Source organism: Penicillium taxi (assembly GCF_028828555.1).
Source record: "Penicillium taxi strain IBT 34144 chromosome Unknown utg000005l_segment0_segment0, whole genome shotgun sequence".
Lineage (NCBI taxonomy): Eukaryota > Fungi > Ascomycota > Eurotiomycetes > Eurotiales > Aspergillaceae > Penicillium > Penicillium taxi.
This window is the reverse complement of record NW_026643207.1, coordinates 2,303,429-2,323,252: the sequence shown is the minus strand read 5'-3', so window position 1 is coordinate 2,323,252 and position 19,824 is coordinate 2,303,429. Positions and strand designations below refer to the sequence as shown.

General features: G+C 46.3%; 9 protein-coding genes across 9 annotated transcripts; 5 read left to right on the top strand and 4 right to left on the bottom strand.

The window, feature by feature from the left end:
• Positions 1 to 1,725: 1,725 nt before the first annotated feature.
• On the top strand, positions 1,726 to 5,478 carry N7495_008203 (putative copper resistance-associated P-type ATPase; the record flags this gene model as incomplete). Its single annotated transcript, XM_057210854.1, has 1 exon — positions 1,726 to 5,478. The coding sequence occupies one exon, from the start codon at positions 1,726 to 1,728 to the stop codon at positions 5,476 to 5,478; it is 3,753 nt and encodes a 1,250-aa protein (XP_057060397.1).
• Positions 5,479 to 5,653: 175 nt separating this feature from the next.
• Positions 5,654 to 7,780, bottom strand: N7495_008202 (crossover junction endonuclease MUS81; the record flags this gene model as incomplete). Its single annotated transcript, XM_057210853.1, has 4 exons — positions 5,654 to 7,128; positions 7,185 to 7,354; positions 7,405 to 7,517; positions 7,739 to 7,780. The coding sequence occupies 4 exons, from the start codon at positions 7,778 to 7,780 to the stop codon at positions 5,654 to 5,656; spliced, it is 1,800 nt and encodes a 599-aa protein (XP_057060396.1).
• A 724-nt stretch (positions 7,781 to 8,504) lies between these two features.
• On the top strand, positions 8,505 to 9,528 carry N7495_008201 (alpha/beta fold hydrolase; the record flags this gene model as incomplete). The annotated part of the gene is made up of 3 exons (XM_057210852.1): positions 8,505 to 8,870; positions 8,926 to 9,279; positions 9,343 to 9,528. 3 exons carry the CDS (start codon positions 8,505 to 8,507, stop codon positions 9,526 to 9,528), a joined length of 906 nt encoding a protein of 301 aa, XP_057060395.1.
• A 579-nt stretch (positions 9,529 to 10,107) lies between these two features.
• Positions 10,108 to 11,357, top strand: N7495_008200 (uncharacterized protein; the record flags this gene model as incomplete). The annotated part of the gene is made up of 3 exons (XM_057210851.1): positions 10,108 to 10,260; positions 10,312 to 10,790; positions 10,841 to 11,357. The coding sequence occupies 3 exons, from the start codon at positions 10,108 to 10,110 to the stop codon at positions 11,355 to 11,357; spliced, it is 1,149 nt and encodes a 382-aa protein (XP_057060394.1).
• A 472-nt stretch (positions 11,358 to 11,829) lies between these two features.
• Positions 11,830 to 13,972, top strand: N7495_008199 (DUF3292 domain-containing protein; the record flags this gene model as incomplete). Its single annotated transcript, XM_057210850.1, has 4 exons — positions 11,830 to 12,099; positions 12,153 to 12,865; positions 12,914 to 13,141; positions 13,201 to 13,972. 4 exons carry the CDS (start codon positions 11,830 to 11,832, stop codon positions 13,970 to 13,972), a joined length of 1,983 nt encoding a protein of 660 aa, XP_057060393.1.
• A 110-nt stretch (positions 13,973 to 14,082) lies between these two features.
• N7495_008198 (SDR family oxidoreductase) lies at positions 14,083 to 15,036 on the bottom strand (the record flags this gene model as incomplete). The annotated part of the gene is made up of 1 exon (XM_057210849.1): positions 14,083 to 15,036. One exon carries the CDS (start codon positions 15,034 to 15,036, stop codon positions 14,083 to 14,085), a length of 954 nt encoding a protein of 317 aa, XP_057060392.1.
• Positions 15,037 to 15,412: 376 nt separating this feature from the next.
• Positions 15,413 to 17,573, top strand: N7495_008197 (putative C6 transcription factor; the record flags this gene model as incomplete). Its single annotated transcript, XM_057210848.1, has 4 exons — positions 15,413 to 15,551; positions 15,607 to 15,739; positions 15,804 to 16,879; positions 16,933 to 17,573. 4 exons carry the CDS (start codon positions 15,413 to 15,415, stop codon positions 17,571 to 17,573), a joined length of 1,989 nt encoding a protein of 662 aa, XP_057060391.1.
• A 758-nt stretch (positions 17,574 to 18,331) lies between these two features.
• On the bottom strand, positions 18,332 to 18,607 carry N7495_008196 (uncharacterized protein; the record flags this gene model as incomplete). Its single annotated transcript, XM_057210847.1, has 1 exon — positions 18,332 to 18,607. One exon carries the CDS (start codon positions 18,605 to 18,607, stop codon positions 18,332 to 18,334), a length of 276 nt encoding a protein of 91 aa, XP_057060390.1.
• A 418-nt stretch (positions 18,608 to 19,025) lies between these two features.
• N7495_008195 (uncharacterized protein) lies at positions 19,026 to 19,565 on the bottom strand (the record flags this gene model as incomplete). The annotated part of the gene is made up of 1 exon (XM_057210846.1): positions 19,026 to 19,565. The coding sequence occupies one exon, from the start codon at positions 19,563 to 19,565 to the stop codon at positions 19,026 to 19,028; it is 540 nt and encodes a 179-aa protein (XP_057060389.1).
• Between the last annotated feature and the right edge of the window lie 259 nt (positions 19,566 to 19,824).

The following is a 19,824-nucleotide window of genomic DNA, read 5'->3' as shown; positions in this document are numbered from 1 at the left end:
ATAACCCAATTTTATTCAACTTAACCTAAACCGGATATTGTCAACCCGGTATGTTACCATATCGCTTGATTCGGTCATTTTGCTACAGTGGAAGCCACCGGCACAATTCTGTTTTCGATGTGAGATATAAAATCGACCTGAGATTATGTTACCATCACTCAGATACTCAGCGTGCTCGGGTACATTCGTCGTGGAATCAAAGCGTCCCGCCAAGCATTCTCGATGAGGGAACCGAGATCGCTGTTGTCTGAATGAAAGGCAAAACAAGACCTTCATAACTATCGGTGGATACTTCTGGTCGGAGTCCAGTTTATAGTTCATAGATCATTGAGGCAGCCTCATTGCATGCTGATATGTTGCATCTGATACGGTCTCGGATGGTCCGTTGTTAAGAATACCTAGGTAGGCAAGGGCTTGCGTATCCAAATGGGCAGCTCGTGCCAAAATCAATAAGTAATGGGTGGCTATTGGCGTTAAATAGTATATTGTCTTTGCGTATATCTGAATGGGTGATATTATGTGCGTGCAGATGAAGAAGCGTTCGTGATCTGTCCTGATACCAAAAGATCCAATCAAACCAAGATACTGAGGTTATCTCAGAGAGCTGTCGGTATTTGCTAAGATGGATAACACTCGGGCTGATCCAAATCAACTACTTCTGCAATGTTTGGATGGAGATGCTCCATAAGCAGACGCAGTATGGCTCTCTCGTCTTTCAAAAGGTTAGAAAAAACTGTCCCTGAAACATATTCCAACAGAGCTTTTGGGGTAGCACTATTGGGAAGAGGTTTGTAGGTCCTGCACGTCTTCAAAACAGTGTGATCATTTACTTTATAGACTTGATCTGCTGCTCCAATACCTATAATGTCAAGGCCCATCTAATTCATCTGCCTGTTGGTTTCAAAGGGTTGAATCTCTTTTGCAGGAGTTTTCTTAATGCTTGGAATTTGATTTCCTCTGATGTTCAAAGGTTCGCAAAGATATTCGATTGAATAAAAGTTACACAAGATAGAAAAGTATGCAGAGACTAAGTAAAAGGCAAAAGCTTTGGAGACCTCCTTATTTGTAAGGCATCAATAATAAGTTCAAGTGTCACATGACATATCTTATTAGGTGATATCCACATGATTCAAGGGCATCCATGGCAATATAGCATAGAAAATAAGCAGACACAGATAGAGAACAGTTGCATTCTCAATTTTTTGACTCTACATATCTCATTTTGAGCACCTGATTTAACGTGAACTTCTAGACTACGACATACTACTGGGTCATGGTAATTGATGGGCTTGGAATGCTTGAGGGATTTGTGCGTTGGGTTTGACTTCAAATGCCTGAATCACGCACAAATCCCGCGATCCTATTTCTTTCACCTTCGATCTTCTGCTTAACTATTTCTTTCTTCTTTTATAAACCATACAACGACCAATTCATTTCACTTCTGCCTTACTATCTGTCTTATCATGTAACTGCTGTTGCAGCTTCCTGTGGCGAATTTGTATGACCAGCTTTGTCTATCCAAGATTCAAGTGACACAGATCTTAGATCTTAGAGCTGATATTCTGTACCCCAGTTTTTTGTGTGGTCCCTATCGATATCTGTCGCAAAGGTGTTATATTTTCCGTCTCCCTTGCTGAGAAAAGAGGGAGAAAACAGTGTCGATCTTTATCTTCTGTTCCATTGATCATGTCTTCTGGGTTGAGAAGTCCACCACGCATTGGTACAATGCAGCTGAAGGACCGGAATGCCTGTAGAAGGAGTGTTTTCTGGGTTGGGAATGTTCATTGTGCTTCATGTGTGGCCTATGTCACTGATGTACTCTCGGAAATTCCTTCCGTCAGGGATATCGATGTGTCGATCTTGACCTCCGAGGTGCGGGTTACCCATGGCATCTCAACACAACCAGCAGATCTTGTTGTGGCTTTGATTCATGCTGCATTTGAAGTACACCATATTACCACTTATGATGAACGTGGCAACATTGTCGCTGAACTCGATACTACTTCCTGGAATCCCCGCGGATCGGCCCTATTCTCTACACCCCGAACATCTTACTCAAGTATCTCTTCTAATATCAAGGAGAGATTACATACAAGTAGGGAGAAGCGACATATTGCAAATTGTGACGCATGCAAGAAAGAAGAGGCTGGAAGACTTGTCGCCCTGAATGAGAAACACTCTCTCAACGATATACAACAGGCTTCTCCAATATCTTGCGATGACCGGAGCGAAAAGACATTGGAAGCAGCGGACGAGCAGGATAAATCCCCACCATCGGTTGCCACATCGAAAACAAGAATCACGTCGGACTTATCCCATTTTACACACATTCCTCAGAGAATACCCGAAACGCCTGATGAATTCAATGCAGTAGTCAGCATTGCAGGCATGAGTTGTGCATCTTGTGTCAACAGTGTAACTGCCGCAGTTAAGGAACTTGAGGTGGTCAAGGAGGTCACGGTGAATCTCCTCACGAACAATGCAACCCTGGTGTATCTCGGACCAAAGGAAAATATCGATCTGGTCACGGAACGAATAGAGGACCTTGGGTTTGAAGCTTTTCTTGATAGAGTTGACCCAGTCCCCCAACCCCCAAAACTTGAGCCGACTGCAACATGTTACGTCTGTGAAATCGCTATCACTGGCATGACCTGCGGTTCCTGTGTGGGATCAGTGAAACGGGGACTGGAAGAGCTTCCATTCATAAAAAATGTGTCGGTAAACCTCCTGTCACATAGTGGGAGAGTGGAGTTTGAAGACCGCAACAATCTAGACAAGATTGTGGAGAAAATCGAAGATCTAGGCTACGATGCCGTTGCGAGCAATGTGCATTTACTTTCCCAGGCTACAGAAGATACAGGCTATGTGGAAGCAAGAACAGTTTCAATTCGTGTCGATGGAATGTTTTGTCACCACTGTCCAGAGAAGGTGCTTGCTTCTCTGGAAACACTCCCAGGTGTCACTCTCGAGGCTGCTCCTTCAGAGAAACATCCTATACTCAGAGTCACTTATGTACCAGCAGCACCTTTCCTGACTATCCGATCGATCGTTGCGACAATCAACGAGGCCAATAGCGCCTTCAACGCTCACGTTTACCACGCACCGACTATTGAAGAGCGCTCTCGTGCCATGCAGATGCATGAGCGACGTCGGCTTTTGGTTCGACTGGCTTTTGTATTTTCTGTGGCAATTCCAACATTCATTATCGGCATCGTCTTCATGTCACTTGTCTCTTCGGAAAATCCTATCCGCAAATACCTGGAGCAGAAGATCTGGTCTGGTAGCGTGACTCGTACGGAATGGGCCCTGTTCATTATGTCAACCCCAGTCATGATTTATGGCACCGATGTTTTTCATACTCGAGCCCTAAAAGAGATCTATGCCTTGTGGCGCCCGGGAAGCCGCGTGCCAATTCTTCGAAGATTTTATCGATTCGGAAGCATGAACCTCCTCATATCTGCCGGAACAGCAGTGGCGTATTTCTCCTCACTGGCAGTTTTAATCGTTGACGCTGTCGTTGGGACGAAAGCAAGCGCCCAGAGTACCACATATTTTGATACAGTCGTCTTTTTGACATTCTTCATCCTAGCCGGTCGTTCCTTGGAGGCATACAGTAAAGCTAAAACGGGTGATGCGGTCAGCTCGCTGGGTAAGCTTCGTCCCTCTCAGGCATTGCTTGTCCAGGACCAGCCCATTTCAAACAACACACAAAGCCCAGCGCTAGGCCAAGTTACCCACGTCAATGTCGACCTTCTCGAAGTCGGCGACAAAGTCAGTATTCCTCACGGTACATCCCCTCCGGCCGATGGTGTTGTGGTCAGCGAGGGTTCGTTCAATTTTGATGAGAGCTCGTTGACTGGAGAGTCGCGCCCTGTCAAGAAAACTCGCGAAGACCAAGTTTATACAGGCTCCGTCAACGTCGGACAACCGGTTCAGATCCGAATTACTGCGTTAGGGGGCTCTTCAATGCTTGATAGAATTATTGCCGTGGTTCGAGAGGGCCAGAGCAAGCGTGCGCCTTTAGAGAGAATTGCCGACCTCCTCACTTCCCACTTTGTCCCTCTCATTACCTTGATTGCAATTCTTACTTTTATGATATGGCTTGCACTTGGCCATTCTGGTGCGCTTCCTGATGACTACCTCGATGTCGCCGAGGGTGGATGGACATTTTGGAGTTTGGAGTTTGCCATTGCCGTCTTTGTGGTGGCTTGTCCGTGTGGGCTGGCATTGGCAGCCCCCACAGCACTGTTCGTTGGCGGTGGATTAGCCGCCAAAAATGGTATCCTGGTCAAAGGTGGCGGCGAAGCTTTCCAAGAAGCTAGTCGTCTGGACGCCATCGTCTTCGATAAGACTGGAACTTTGACTGAAGGAGGCAGCCTAAAGGTCTCGGACCATGAGGTATTGACTAAAGATGAGTCTCTACTCAAGTATGCATGGGCTCTCGCTCGGAAGATGGAGGAGAGCAGCAATCACCCAATTGCCCAAGCAATATATGCCTTCTGCGAGTCAAAATCACCTGTCAATATACTGTCATCAGATCTCCAGGAGATACTAGGACAAGGAATGAAGGGCACTTTCACCGTGCGTGACGGTTCATCGGAACATCAATACGAAGCTGCCATTGGCAATGAGCGCCTGCTAGATAGCGTCCTGCCCTCTGAAGTCGACACATATTTTATTACCAACCTACTCTCAAAGTTTCAGTCTGCAGGCAAATCAACTGCAATTCTCTTGTTAAGACCCATCAACCAGCCCGAAAAGTCGCACTTTGTCCCTGCAATCATCTTTGCAACCTCAGACACCATACGTCCAGAAGCTATTGATATTATATCCCAGCTCCAGAAGCGCCGAGTAGATGTCTTCATGTGCACGGGCGATAATCAGACGACTGCCCACGCTGTCGCCCACATGCTAGGAATCCCACGCTCAAACGTCATGGCGAACGTTCTGCCCGCAGAGAAAGCAAGCTTTGTACGCTCTGTCCAGGACAGTTCAGCACGGACACAACCTTCACCACAGCCAAAGAAAGCACGCTCTATTGTTGCTTTCGTCGGCGACGGCGTGAACGACTCTCCTGCCTTGGCCGCTGCAGACGTCAGCATCGCCATGGCATCTGGCTCAGATGTAGCCATGAACTCTGCCAGCTTCATACTTCTCAACTCGGATCTCAACACCATTTTACACCTAGTACTGCTCAGTCGCCGCGTGTTCAATCGCGTTCGAATGAACTTTGTGTGGGCTGTTGTATACAACATTTGTCTGGTCCCCGTCGCTGCAGGGGTCTTTTACCCGATTGTCAGTGGTCACCACCAGAAGCTTGTCAATGGCGAGTCCATCACTGTCAACGATCATTGGAGGTTTAGTCCCGTTTGGGCTTCGTTAGCTATGGCACTGAGTAGTATCTCGGTTGTGATGAGCAGTTTAGCGTTGAGGATTAATAAGGAATCTATCAAGAATGTGATCCGTTGGAGAAGATGAAAGCCTTCATCTTAACAAGTAAATACATCGTTTTTCAGCGTGTTGTCTGCACTTATTACGCGTGACTTCTATAATAAATATGTGTTAAATCTGTGATCCTATCCCAAACTCCAAAGCCAATGCAACCATCGAACGTAGCGTTATACAGAGGTCCACGGGCATCTTCCTAGTGCCGTTACCCTGATTCACCCCAAACTTCTGCAATCTTCTTGCTCAGCACCTTGGCGATCTTTTTGCGACCCACTAACGACTGAAGTTTATCTGAGACCATCTTTTCCCTGTCCTTGGGATCCAGGGCCCTGTATGCCTCGATCAACTCCCGAGGAGTCTTCCACTGTCGCTGAATCTCAAGGGCTTTCTCTCCAGTGACACCCCGGGTGCACATGAGCATTTTGAGAAAGATATCACGGAGGGTCAGAACATCAGACTTACTCGTAAGGGCCGAGAATGTCGAAAATGTCACACCATATGTCGTGCATGGATCCTGATTGCGAAAGTTTTCCATAACGCTGAAGTAAGACTGCGTGGAAGAGATTCGTCCGCTAGGAATGAGAGAGATCTTAGAAGACCCAGAGCTGCTGGCTGGTGTACTCGAAGATGGGGATGAATCAACTGCGCCGTACATTTTCCGCAGAAGAAGAGTCATTCGCGCTAGATATCGAATTGAGTCATCGAGATTTTGAGTCTTTTTGATAAAATACCCATTGACGACTTGCGTCGAGGCAATGGCTGAAGCAACCATCTCTTGGTATTTCTGCGCCGTGCCGCTTCCAGCATCTGCATGTACGGCGGTGAATTCCTCAATCAAGTAGATGACATGTTTGATACCGGAACGGCGAAGACGGAATTTCTGTTCATGAAAACGACCGTCTTTGATAGATCCAATCAGATCATCTAGTCGCTTTCTCTCAACGATCCAGTCCAGCATTACTTCATCGCCTTCTTCGCCATGGCGAGAAAGAAATGTCGAATCGTTGCACTTGGCAACCCACATAGCGTCTCCTAGTTCCAAGGCACGAACTTGGACCGTGATACCCTGTTTTAAAAGTTCATTTGCGATATAGTCTCTGTCTGTAGAAGTGCGCACTTCTCGGGTATCCAAGATTAATTGGATTTTGAAACTACCCGGAGGAAGAGCGATTGGTTCAGTTGGACCGTCGGTATAAGATCGGCCTAATGAATTGATGGCTGGAGAATCATTATCTTCATCATTATCGCCGTCATCATCTCTCGATTTAGTAACAGATGCTGTTCTTGCAGAAGTCGTATTCCCAGTGTACCCAGGAAGGGTCTTCTGGATACGCTTGGCAACCTCCCATCCATCTTCAGAAAGCATGTACTTTCTGAGAGGACGTCCGTACTCACAGACTAGGTCTTTCGTGATGAGGGTTTTCATAGAATTCCACGCAGTGTAAAACTTTGTAGGATCTGAGGGAGCCGTGAAAGAGCTATCACAGTATGGTTGAGCCGCTTCAATCAAATTGGCCTTTGTCATTCCTTGGGTTGCATTTTCGTCCATAGTGGCCAACCCTAACAGGATTGCATATGGGCCAGATCGGAGTGCTGGAACATATGGCTTGGTTTTCCGAGCCTTTTTGACCGGTTGATCATCAAGAATTACACCATCCGACGTTCTTTTCTTAGCTTTGGCTATTCTCCCCGTTAGTTCTCAATACCCCAGCCTGTAATCATCATTAATATCTAACCTTGACCCGGGGGTTCAGGCATGGGAAGTCCCTGCGCTTCACAATGGGCTTTAAGTTTTGCTGTCAGGCGATCGCACAGCTTAGGTCCAAGTCCGCTCAACTGCTGAGCTTGTGATGGATGTTGAAATATAACAGGACATTGTTTCATTGAATCATAAGCTTTTTTATAGCTGCGCAAAGGTTAGACGCGAGAAATTGAGTGATGTATTCTGATACTGACACCGTCACACCCTTGCTATTCCGCTCCCGGGCTTCATCCAGCCATTCTTGGATCCATCCCAGTAGCAGGGGATTTTTAATATCGCTCATCGCGACAAACTTGTAGCCATTAGGCTAAGCTAAAGAGTTTAGTTGGCGACACGCGACGTTGATAACGCGTTTTAGTCATGTGACTGTTATCATTCCAAGATGTTGATTTTTCGACAGATCATAAAGAATCCTCTCCAAACTCGACTTCCTTGCGTACATGTGGGGTTCGATATTTACTGCTACATAAACCACTTCCTGTAATTTTCTGACCAAGATCTATCAAGGGTCACATCCATTGCACGAACCCAAACGACGTAGCAGTTAACATCGGCGATGTCGGATGCCATGAAAGAAACATCTGCGGATATGAAAATCAGGTCCAGAGTCCTGATCAGGCACCTGATTTATTTCATGCAGCTTATTCACTTGTCAGCTCTTTTAAGTCTTCGATTGACTGACTATAGACCCTACCTAGGTATGCTGACTAATGGGCGTTCTACGCCTTGGAACAAAGCACTCTCCATCGAGATACATCTCAAGCCAATATGATGGCTGTGAATTCCCATATCATAGAGTAAAGTGTACGGTGTACTCCGATTCAGGCTTTGCCACGCATCCACCTTAAGAGTCTAGACCGATACCGGTCTTATCCTAATATGACTGCATTCGTTTTAGCGTAAATAGGATCACGGAAAACAGTGATTGGGCTAGCTAGGAGTGCAACCACCGAGTGTACTCCGACTGGACAGTACTCAATTTCATAGTGAGACAAGCAGTTCCGTGCTCTGAGTGGGCCAACTCAAAATTCACTGCTCAGGGGATCAAAATGTATGGATCGCCATCTAACCACTAGTCAAACGTCAGCATTGTTAATATTGCTCCACAAACCGGACAGTCGGAGGTTAGACTCCCAAACACGGCAAAAACACCGAACGCCCTTTTAATTAGTTGGGGTTATAGTTCCAATTGAGAGAAACTGGAAAGGCTCTGTCTCTACTTGATTCGGTACTTAACTGGCAGTGCTTACTTACCTTCGACCCGAAGAAGTCGTTTAACCATTCCAATTACGCCATGGCTGCTCTCCAAACTGTTACAGTTCCCCACCTCGGTGGTATCAAAGCGGGTTACGCATTCGCGCAGAGCCCCTATGATGCATCCAAGCCGACATGTGTCCTCATCAATTCGATGTGCATGACCGTGTCTCTCTATCATGATCAATTTAACAACAAAGAGCTGACTGATGCTATGAACCTTTTGGCCATCGAGCCATTAGGCCATGGCTCGACTAGTTCTACCACTGAGCACTTTACCTACTGGGATTCTGCGCATATGGCCCTGCAGGTCCTGGACCACTTCAAGATCCAGAAAGCCTTTGCTCTGGGTACAAGTCAAGGAGGCTGGGTTGTAGCCAGGATGGCACTTCTAGCACCAGAAAGAGTCAGTTCATGACTGGCCAATTGCACTATCGAAAAGTACTAACGAAATAAATTAGATTCTCGGTATCATGCCTTTGGGAACATCAATGGACTACGAATCTTCAGACTCTCGGACCAAGGATTGCTGGGATCCTGCCACCAGCCTCACGACATTTTATGACAAATGGTCCACTAACTCGGCTACACCTGAGTTCATTGTAGATGACGTCTGGTGCGGATTGGTCAGCGGAATTGGCTTCGGAGCTGCAGCCACCGAAGAGGGAGCTGCATTCTGGTCCAAGACCCTAAAGGAGGTTTACAAAGGCGATGAAGGCCGGAAGAAGGTCCGTATGGCCCTCGGCTGCCTACTAGAGCGGGATGGGCTTTTGCTCCGACTCAGGGATATCAAGTGTCCCGTTTATTGGCTACAGGTGAGTAATATCGAGATCTACACGTGTATGACATGGATAAGAAGAATCTGACGAATCGTACAGGGATCTGAAGACTATCCGTTCGGAACGAAGGTTCCCAAGGAACAGATAAAGCTCTTCACCTCGTCTGAAGACGCCAAGCTTATTATGATTGAAGGGGGCGCACACTATCTGAATGCCAGTAACCCGAAGGAGGTGAATGAGGCTCTTTTGGAGTTGGTCACGAAGCACAAGTCAGCCTCTACATAGACGAATATTACTCCAGAGCGTTTTTATCTCTCAATTTTTACTATATTTTATCGTTTAAGACCAAAACTCCAGGAGGACATCTGCGCCACGAAAATAATCCCATTAGTGTTGCCGATGATTATCCAGGGAGTGGATATCACGGATGAAATTAACGGGGGACAAGACAACTAGAACTCCGAAGATGTCCTACCCCTGACAAACTCACTACTTATTATATACATAGGTATACATAGGCCATAGAATCTTTGAACATAGGCCGTAGAATCTTTAAAATTGTTCTGGTGCAGACAATAGCACCGATTTCAACTCCACCTGTCTCGGTGGCGACCGGCGCAAATCCCTAATCTGGTGTAGTTTTATTAACCTACCACACGACAAAAAAGAAGGCGCAAAACTAGTTTCAAAACAAACGTGTCAAATTTCTATAAGAGGGTATATCTTATGTAGATCATATATCATGTAGATCCACTTTGAGCTACTGTGTAGGGAATACTTAGTTATTGTACTTTCATTTTGCCTCTCGATTTCAATCAATACTTTGATCTAGTTTTTTCTATGTCTACTCTCTAGCCTTATACTATGGCAGCTAGCCACAGTCTACATCAATGGTCCATAGCGATCACGGCCTCAGTCACGGTACTGGCCTTCGTGACTGTTTGTCTTCGACTACTCGCTCGTTATGAACGGATGCAAAAGTTATGGTGGGATGACTATGCGATCATCTTTTCTATGGTAAGTCTACTTCCATAGATTAAGTGATGGTGGTCTCTGACATACAAATAGCTTTGGAACTTCATGGTTGTCGGCTTTATCTTCGCCATGATCAAAACAGGAATGGGTGAACATGCAGATACTCTTCCACCAGAAAACGTAGTTCTGATTGCAAAGTACCTTGTCGTAGCCGAGGTTTTATACGTTTTCAACCTCGTCTGGACCAAAATCAGCATTCTGCTCATGTACTACCGCATCTTCCACTTCCGGTACTTCAAGATATTCGCATACATCATCGGAATCTTCGTCATCCTCTGGGTTATATGCATCACCTTCCTCTTCATTTTTATCTGTGTCCCCGTCCAAAAGCTGTGGTCTCCTGACCTCCCAGGCCATTGTATCAACCAAGTTAGCACATGGATCGCGAACGCCATTTCAACAATCGCAACTGATCTCGCTATTTTGCTACTACCTCTTCCACAAGTATGGAAGCTCCAGCTTCGACTTTCAGAAAAGCTTGCTGTTTCATTCGCTTTCAGCTTGGGATTCTTGTAAGCCACGTCACTCTCACTTATTCAAGCCCATAACCTAACCTTTACAGTGTCGTCTTTGCCTCCGCGTACCGCTTCTCTGTGCTCTTCAGCTACAACTCTGCCGATTCGTCTTACACTCTCGCTCCAGTAGTAAGCTGGACCGCTATCGAAATGTCAGCCGGAATCGTGTCGGCCAACCTTCCCACCATCCGCCCTGCTATCCGATTTGGAGCACGCCTGCTAGGCCTTGATGGAATATTTGGGTCTCTACTCAGAAGTTCAGGTGAAACAAATGGTCCTCTCTCAAAGAATGCCGCCACCAGGCCATCAGCAACCTTGAAGAGCACTACGACAATCATCAACACTGTGGAGTCAGGGCGACATTCCTTCTATCAGTTATCTGATGATTCTGAATCTGGAGGAGGAGAGACACTAAGGGATACATCCTTCAGACCGGATGGTGATTATTCAAAAACATACACCAAGGTTGTTGGCCCCAGGGCATCTAATAATAGGGGTGTGGAAGATATCCAATTAACTGGCATCCGGGTGGATAGAGACTTCACGCAAACTACTCATAATTAGAATTAGATCTCTTTATCATATTCTTATTGTAATGTCTAATGATCAACCATTGAATCATACGATTAATAATTCAGCCTCCAGGGCTGTGGATTGTGAAGTTCATATAACTTTCGATATTTGAACGAAGTTTACAGATCGACATTCTGATCGAGTAGAGGAAGGAGTAATCAAGGCCAAATAATATCATATCGGAAGTGGCTTCTAGAAAGGTGTTCAAGGTGAATTAAATTGAAAATCTAGTTCTTCATGATTTTATGTATTTTATACTGAAGAAGTTGGCGTCGGGTAAATAGTAAATCCCTATGACGTCGAATTGCGGAGTAATGGAAATAGAAGCCGCGGATGAATCCAGACCTTGCTTTCTCTATCTCTCTTATCTTCTTCAAACATGGATCACTTGGAAAAATTGAAAACATAAATATCTCCTAAACCAAGAGGACTCCAATTGGATTTCAATCGTGCTTGCACTGCAATGGGTCCACCACCTTTGCCACCTCGAGTTCCCCCTAGACTCCCGCCTCGAAACGGAAACGAACAGGTGGAAAACTCCTTAGATGGAGCAACAGACAGTCACATTTTAGCGCAAGAAGAACCTGAAAAAGAGAGTCAATTATACGAGGCTAGCAGAAGACCTGAGATTGCTGATTTGGGATGGGCTAGACCTGCTGAGTATTTCGGAACACCCCTGATTGCTGGGTTATCTAACGAAGACTGGTGGATGCTGGTCAGGAGGTTTGATAAGGTGATTATTCACTCTCAATACCACGTTGAAAGCTCAATGCTAACTCAGAATAGCAAATCTATAATGTCAAAGCTGTACCGGATGCGCCCCTACAGAGGCTGGATCTGACCCGTGCTGAAAATGATGATTTCTCGCCGGATAAGCTGCGCGCTAGTGTTGAGAGATTTTATACGACAGTGATCATTAATTTCATAAGCTTTATTAAACATATTGCACGTCTACGTTCCTGGAAAGAGACCAAGCGAACAACAATCTTCTGTGTCATCTATTTCGTCTCTTGGTTTTTTGACCTGCTCATCACAACAATATGCTCGGGCTTAATTGTCTTTATCATGTTTCCCTCGATAAGAAGGATGCTGTTTCCCGCGGCGCCGCTTGCTTTAGTCAACAAGAATACTGGAGGCGTTCAAAAGCCCAAGGCTGGCGTACTGGGCTCCGATACCAGCGTGACCGGTGCTCCAGAGAATCTGAAAGGGGAAGCGGCCGAACAGGAGGCAAGCAATTTAGTAGCCGAAGTTGCCAATGTCGCAGCGGTTAGTGCAGTCGGAAAGCAAGACAGAGGGTTCGAAGACTCTGAAATATCCGATACGGACCCTACGAGTTTTGTTAATAGCTTCGCGGATGCAAAAAGCGCTGCTAGTGGAGAAATTCCCATTGATTCATTTGATAAAACGCGACAGCCGATGAAGCAAACCGTGATTGATGGTGCGGATAAGGTCATGCAGGTTCTTTGCGATATTACTGATACATTTGAAAAGTTTGGAAAGTATGTTTTCGGTATACTTCTTGTGTTCCGATAACTGACTTTTTATAGTGCTGTGTCCCCGACACCTCCATTTGATCAATTCGCTCCTCGTATGCGCTTTGCATCAATACTTGCCCCTATATGCGCAGTATCAATGCTTATATCTAGTTACCTCTTGATTAAGATCCTAGCGCTCGTCATTGGCCTGGCATTCTTTGGAGAGCCAGTGGTCAAGCACGGCACTGCATACTTGGATGAGAAATATCCTACCTGGAAGGACCGCATCCAATTAGGAAAGTAAGTTTTCAAATTGGTAGCTTATTAGCCTGGGTTACATCTACTAACAGCTGAAACAGCTCACTTCTTAAGGGGATCCCAACCAATGCTCAATTAACCCTGACGATCTTGCGCATCGGCGAGGCAAACTCATCACCACTGCCACCTCCACCTATCAAGCGCAAACCATCTTCAAGACCAGAATCCATCCGACAGAATAGTATCCCACTTGGCGCTTCCCAAGAAGAAATTAACCAAGCAGCTGCAGGTGACAACACCCTCCAATCAGATTCAGCACAGGGAGCAACCAAAAAGAATAATTGGGCGACCAAGTCCCTCTTTCTTCTCCGGCAGACTACGGCAACGGGAATCGAAGGTAAACGAGTCATTGACCGGATGCGCGCGGTTGCCGGCTCTCTTCGGGCCCAGAATCAAGTCGGCGTGCTCCGGCTTAAAGACGAAATGTCCAACCCTATCGGACCTACAGAGTTTGAGGGCCGATACCGGGGTAAACGAGGTGCTGTGGTTATCGATTCAACCAAGGAGCCTCAGATGCTTTATTTTACTACGGATATGTGGGGTGGTGGTGTCCAGATGGAGAGCCGGAAAGCGAGCTCAGTCTTGTTTACAATGCCCGTTACGGATATTAGAGAGTTAAAAAAGGAGGGCGGTATGGGGTGGAAGGGGAAATTGGTAGTTGGGTGGGCTATGGGTGCTAGGGAGGTTGTTGATGGCTTGCTTATTGTGGGTAAGGATCCAGAGCAAGCATTCCAGTTAACAGCTATGAAGACGAGAAATCAGCTGTTTAATCGACTGATTGCAATTGATACACAGATTTGGGAGTACTGTTGAAGAACACAGTGCACAGGTGGACTATCATGATAAATTCAAATTAAAGGAATCTACTGTTAAGAATCCAATTATTTCCTTCTAACTACCCAGATAAGTACTAAAAAATTTGGTTATGTGCTCTCAGATGCGAGCTTGTAGTCTCTCACTGCCTGTTCAAAAGACTCATCCCGTTTAAAACCAAGAGAGATAGCCTGCGAATTATTAAACCGAGTAGGCCAAGATCTCAAGATGGGTACAAGAGCAGGATCTTCCTTCACTTTCAGCAGAGCCAGTTTATCCTTGCCGCCCACCTTTTCCAACGCATCCATCATGCCCTGAACGCTTACACAAATCCCAGGAACATTAATCTGGCGAATATGCAACGGCACAGAGTCTGCCGGAAGACGAAGTGTGAGTAAAAGATTCTTTACAAGTGTACTAGGCGAGCAAAGCCACGACTTGAACTCCCGATCCTCGATGGGAATGATGCATTCCTTGCCGGCTAACGGCTCGCGAATCATACCGGAAAGGAACGACGAGGCAGCGGCGGTGGGCGCACCAGGACGAACGGATATAGTAGGAAAGCGCAGAGTAAAGCCGGTGATGAATTTGCGACGAGTATATTCATTGATAAGTGTCTCGCAGACAATCTTCTCAGCGCCATATGACGACTCTGGAGTCGGTATCACGCTATCTGTCACGACATCTGGCAGTGGCTGGCCATAGACAGCCTGACTGGAAGAGTAGATCACCCTCAATCCAGGACATGTATGTCTCAGCGCTTCGAGCAGGTTTCGCGTCGCATCAATGTTCACGCTCATGCCTAGCTCGAAGTTGGCCTCGGAGCCGGAGGACATGATGCCGTGGAAGGCATATACTGCATCTAGGGAGGAGTCGACAACATCTTTAGCCTCTGTGAGAAGATTTGCCTTTACTAAGGTCGCATTTTGGGGATAGAGAACGCCTTTCGGAATTGGAGGCTGGTTGACGTCTGTCAAAGTGACACGGTATGTGGGGTCATTCAGCAGCTCTTTGGCGAGTAATTGACCGATAAATCCTGCAGCGCCGGTGATGAGAATGTGCATCTTTAATTGTAGAAGTGAGAATATCAGAGATACGGATTCAATTCAGTTGATTTCACTGGGAATTCAACTTGTATAAGAAGTATTTGCCTTGTTCTCCGCAGTCGCACCAAGTCCGAGACTCTTCTGTTCCTCCACATCGGACTTCTCCCGGTAGATCAATTAGTAGTGGAAATTCATCCAGGGATTGAATAGACATCCCTGATGATTTTCAAAATGGCCTGTATGTCAAACTTCAGTACAAGTAATGCTTCAAACGTCTATATAGCTAATCTGCTGCCTAAGTACTATTCGGCGCATCATAGCGGAAGACTAGGGCTAAAACCCCACATCGGCTTCCCCCGACTTTCTTTTCCCCGCCAAAATATTTCCCGTAAAAATGACCGGAGTATCACCGAGTACAAATGGGATGGATGTTTCCCCACTGAAGCGCTCATCGACCGAAGCTGGCCTGGATTCTCCCGACAGCCGATCTGGGCCTGCGAGGCGTGCCCCCAAGATCTCTAAAGCTCGCGCATGTAAGTTAGGCTTCCCCACACTGTTGACTGTGGCTTGTGGCTGAATTACTCTCAGGTGCAGAGTGTAAAAGACACAAGATTCGATGTGAATTCAAACCAGGAGAATCAAATTGCACAAAATGCAATCGCACTGGTGTAAAATGTGTGATTAATGACTTTTCACAAAAATTCGTTGATGACGACGGGATGTATGTGATGCTTACAGCTCTTGTTAACCCCGATCGCATGCTAATTCCTTTCGCGACAATGTAGATGGAAATCACAGGCGGATTCTAGCCTATCTCAGCTTCATGCGGCTGTGTCGCAGCTCCTGCAACAGGCGGGATTGCCTGAGCTGTCGACCTTTTCGGGTGAAAATCGCAATGGCCCCAGCCCGGCCGCCTCTAACCACATTCATCGGCCGTCTATTGATGCTACCCAATCGCATACCTACCTCCAGGAGGGGCCGGGAGTGGTGATGGATGTGACCCGGGAGCCTTCCCAGGAGCCTGATCTCCAAGACCCTGAGCTAGTTCCAGCGCCTATGCGTAGTCTATACGAGGTCACAAAATTACGCAACTTGCGAAACAATCATATAGAGGCTCCAAAGAAGACGCTTTTAGAGGAAGATTTCATTTCGCGCGGTCTTATCTCAATACACGAGGCAGAAGAGCTTTTCGCATACTTTAGCCGCACTATGAATCAACTGCTTTGGGGCGGGATAATTCTAGTACATCGTGATCTGACATCCGTTCGCCGCGCATCAACGCTACTTTCCGTTGCAGTTCTGACTGTAGCGGCCCTTCACATCCCTAATCGAACAGAGACGTTAAGCCTGTGCTATAATGAGTATGTTTCGTTAGTTTCTACCATGGCTCTCACACGAGCCCACACCCTCGACGATATAAGAGGTCTCTGTGTCGGAGCATTCTGGCTGTCAGAACTAAGCTGGAAGCTTTCCGGACATGCGGTTCGAATTGCGACCGAGATGGGTCTGCATCAGAGTTATCAACGCCTGACTCGGGGTCGCTCTGATCAATATGAGCGCGCACAGCTTTGGTACTTGCTTTATGTGTGTGATCATCACTTCAGTATAGCCTATGGACGACCACCTGTTATCCACGAAGACGTGGCCATTCGAAATTATGAAAGCTTTCTCAAATTGCCCATGGTGGTGTCGGGAGATGTACGATTGCTGGCCCAAGTCGCGCTCTTTATGATATTGACTGAAGCATATCGAATGTTTGGCAGTGACGCTGAGCAGGCTTTGACCGAAGAAGATTTCAGCGAGCTGCGAATACACAACGTAGCAGTTGACCAATGGCGGTTACTGTGGCAGCCTCGATCAGGTACATCCTTTCTTTGTCATATTCCTAGTAATTTCTGACTTATTCTGTTATAGCCGATAGCGCGTATGTACGAACATACCCATCAAAGGGAGTAGTTCTGCACTACCATTTTGCCAAATTCCAACTAAATTCACTCGCCCTCCGTGCGATTTCACCCTCAAACACACCATCTTTCTCAATGGACCGCAAAGAAGCAGCCAACATAGCCATCTCATCAGCAATGGCCTGTCTAAACATGGTACTAGAAGAGCCTGATATCCGAGATGCAATCGTCGGTGTCCCCATTTTCACCCATACAATGGTCACCTTCTCCGCAGTCTTTCTGTTAAAGGTCGCCATAAACTGGAACTCGGCCTATCTCATTATTAACGCGCGCCAGGTGCGACGACTCGTCGAGCGGGTGATTGATCTTATGAATTGTGTTTCAGCAGGCGAGCGACACTTGACACGGCACATTGCACGTGGCCTAGGGAAAATGTTAGAACGGTTCGACTCGTGGGAGGCTGCTTGGCAAATGGGTACTCAGCATGGTGATGCTGTAGACAGTCATGATGTGCCAGGGGGCGCAAATGCCATGGCTCAGGGTTTTCCGCCGCCTGATCTGATATATGGCATGGTTGGAACGTATGGATTTGGGCTTGATGAGAATCTACTAGACCCCAGCCTGGCTGATTTTGAGTTCTTGACACAATAGATGAAGGTAACTCTTGTGGGTAAGATTAGCTATATATCTGGATTTTATTGCAAGAAAAAGCGCCAAAAGTTATAGAAAAAGGAGCAAAAATTGTTGCACTCTCGAAGATTTCAACTAGGTAACGCCTTGCCTGTGATGGCTTAGGGCTCTTTGTCTTGGCTCCCTAGCTTCGAGCAAAGCTCTGATGAACCTTAACATCATAGTGTCGTCCTGTTCTCGAGCAGGAATTTTCTTTAGCTTATATTGCTGTCTTGTTTCCGAAACAAGCCCTAGTCGCAGTCAAATGCTCTGGGAAATAGAGGAACAATTATTCAACAATATCAGAGAGATACGGTTCTACGACGCAAAACGAGTGGCCAACCCCTTCAAGTTTCCTTTTGTATGATCAAGGACTTTACGATATAGAACTATAAATTGAGTATGAAATTTATACCCTTTTCTAATCATATTACTACTAGTGTATCCTTAACGCTAATTTGAGAACAAAGTAGAGTATCTATAATGTCAATCTGATTTAGCCGCTTGCTGTACATATCGCGGAGTTTGGCTAAAACGCACTTTGTCGCACCCAGACTCATTCACATATATTACATAGTATGATTGGAAGTCTGATAGATTATATAGATGATAGGCCTCTAAGTCGTCATTCTGCTCTCTGGCATAATGTTGGACAGTCTTTTTGTACCAACATTTAGCTGCCAGGGCTCTCCTGACACTAGAAATCGCAAAAAGTTCATGAAACCCATCGTAGAAGAAGATTACCATGACTTCCAAAGAATATGGTGGTTGGGGTTTGAGTGACACGGACCTAACTCGAACAGGCAATTCACAGGTACAGAATAAGGACCTGTGAAAATGACGCCGAAAATGACAGCTTCTGGCGCCAGAAAAGGCCGCCTTTCCACCCGTAACTTTAGACGACAAGAAGCCTCTTGATCGCCCACTGCTCCCTCGACCATCACCAGCCAAACAGCTTCATGCATCATGGTATGGCCCTGTGGAGTTGTTAAAACAGTACGTTTAGGTATGGGCATTGAGCGGGGGGGGGGGGGGGGGGGGGGGGGGGTTTAAACCAATAAATCAATGTTCTGCCTTGTGCCTTACGCTAAACCTCATTTCGATGCATAAACTGAAGAATCACCACTTTCTACTTCATGAAATCTCTTAAAACAACCTCAATATTTGACCTATTTGCCAGAATTCTAAAGGTCTAAAGGCCTCATAGACCATAGGTGTCACTTGTGAAGAGAAATATCTATTTAAAACAGCGTTGATCGAGATGGTGTCAGGTTGTAGACTCAGGCAGGAGTAAATAGTAAGAAGGAAAGCTAAACTACCGCAAACACTGCAACAAACATAATCAAAGGTCGACACCACGGATATCCGTAAAACTGCTCCGACCGCTCACTACTGAAATCACTAACACCATTTCACGCCCCAGAATTTGACAAGTCAAAGATCATGGCAGTGATCAATGTAATTTTTTGCACGAGCTGGGAAGCTCTTTTCCCACAATTCGGGGCTTTGGAAATAGTTGCCAACTTTCCTGCAACGCTCCGCAGTAACATAAGGGAGAAGACCGGGGGCCGCGCGAAGCTTAGCAACCCGACTGTACTGGTCGACACAGCTCATTGCTTCTTCCAACTCCGGCGAGTCTTGACAGCCGTGTGCTTTGTCAAACTTAGGACCACATTTTTTTCGCAGCTCCTGAAAAATGCTCTCCAGAAAGTCGACGAATGCTTCCTTGCCTTCGTCAATGTCTAACTGTGCGGCACCATCGTTTACTAGTTCACGCATGGTATCTTTGCCAAAGACGTCCCAATCGTCTGGCCGTGGCTGACATCCGAATTTGCAAGACTGACGTTGGACGTTTTCAATAAAGACCCGAGGGCTGATGTTATTGATAGCATTGACGCAGTCCGTGAGAACCATTGCGCTAGCCGCTTGGGCAAGGCAAAAACTGGTGACAACGATGGCTTTGGTGACACGCATCTTGGGCCTTCCGATTTATGAGGCAGCTATTTGTAGGGAGTAGGGCTGCCAAATGCTGAATTTGTAATTCTCAGCAGAAATGATATGTAGTCAGAGAGCCTCGATGAAATTATAGTCTCTTGGCTTAAGAACAAGGCAGGGGAAACAGATCAATTAATAGTAGGGCTATCATACCGTAAGGGGCAATCGGAATGTTAAAACCTCCTTCAAAGGATCATCCACCTGTATTCATATTCTCACTTAAGTCAGACTAAAGAAA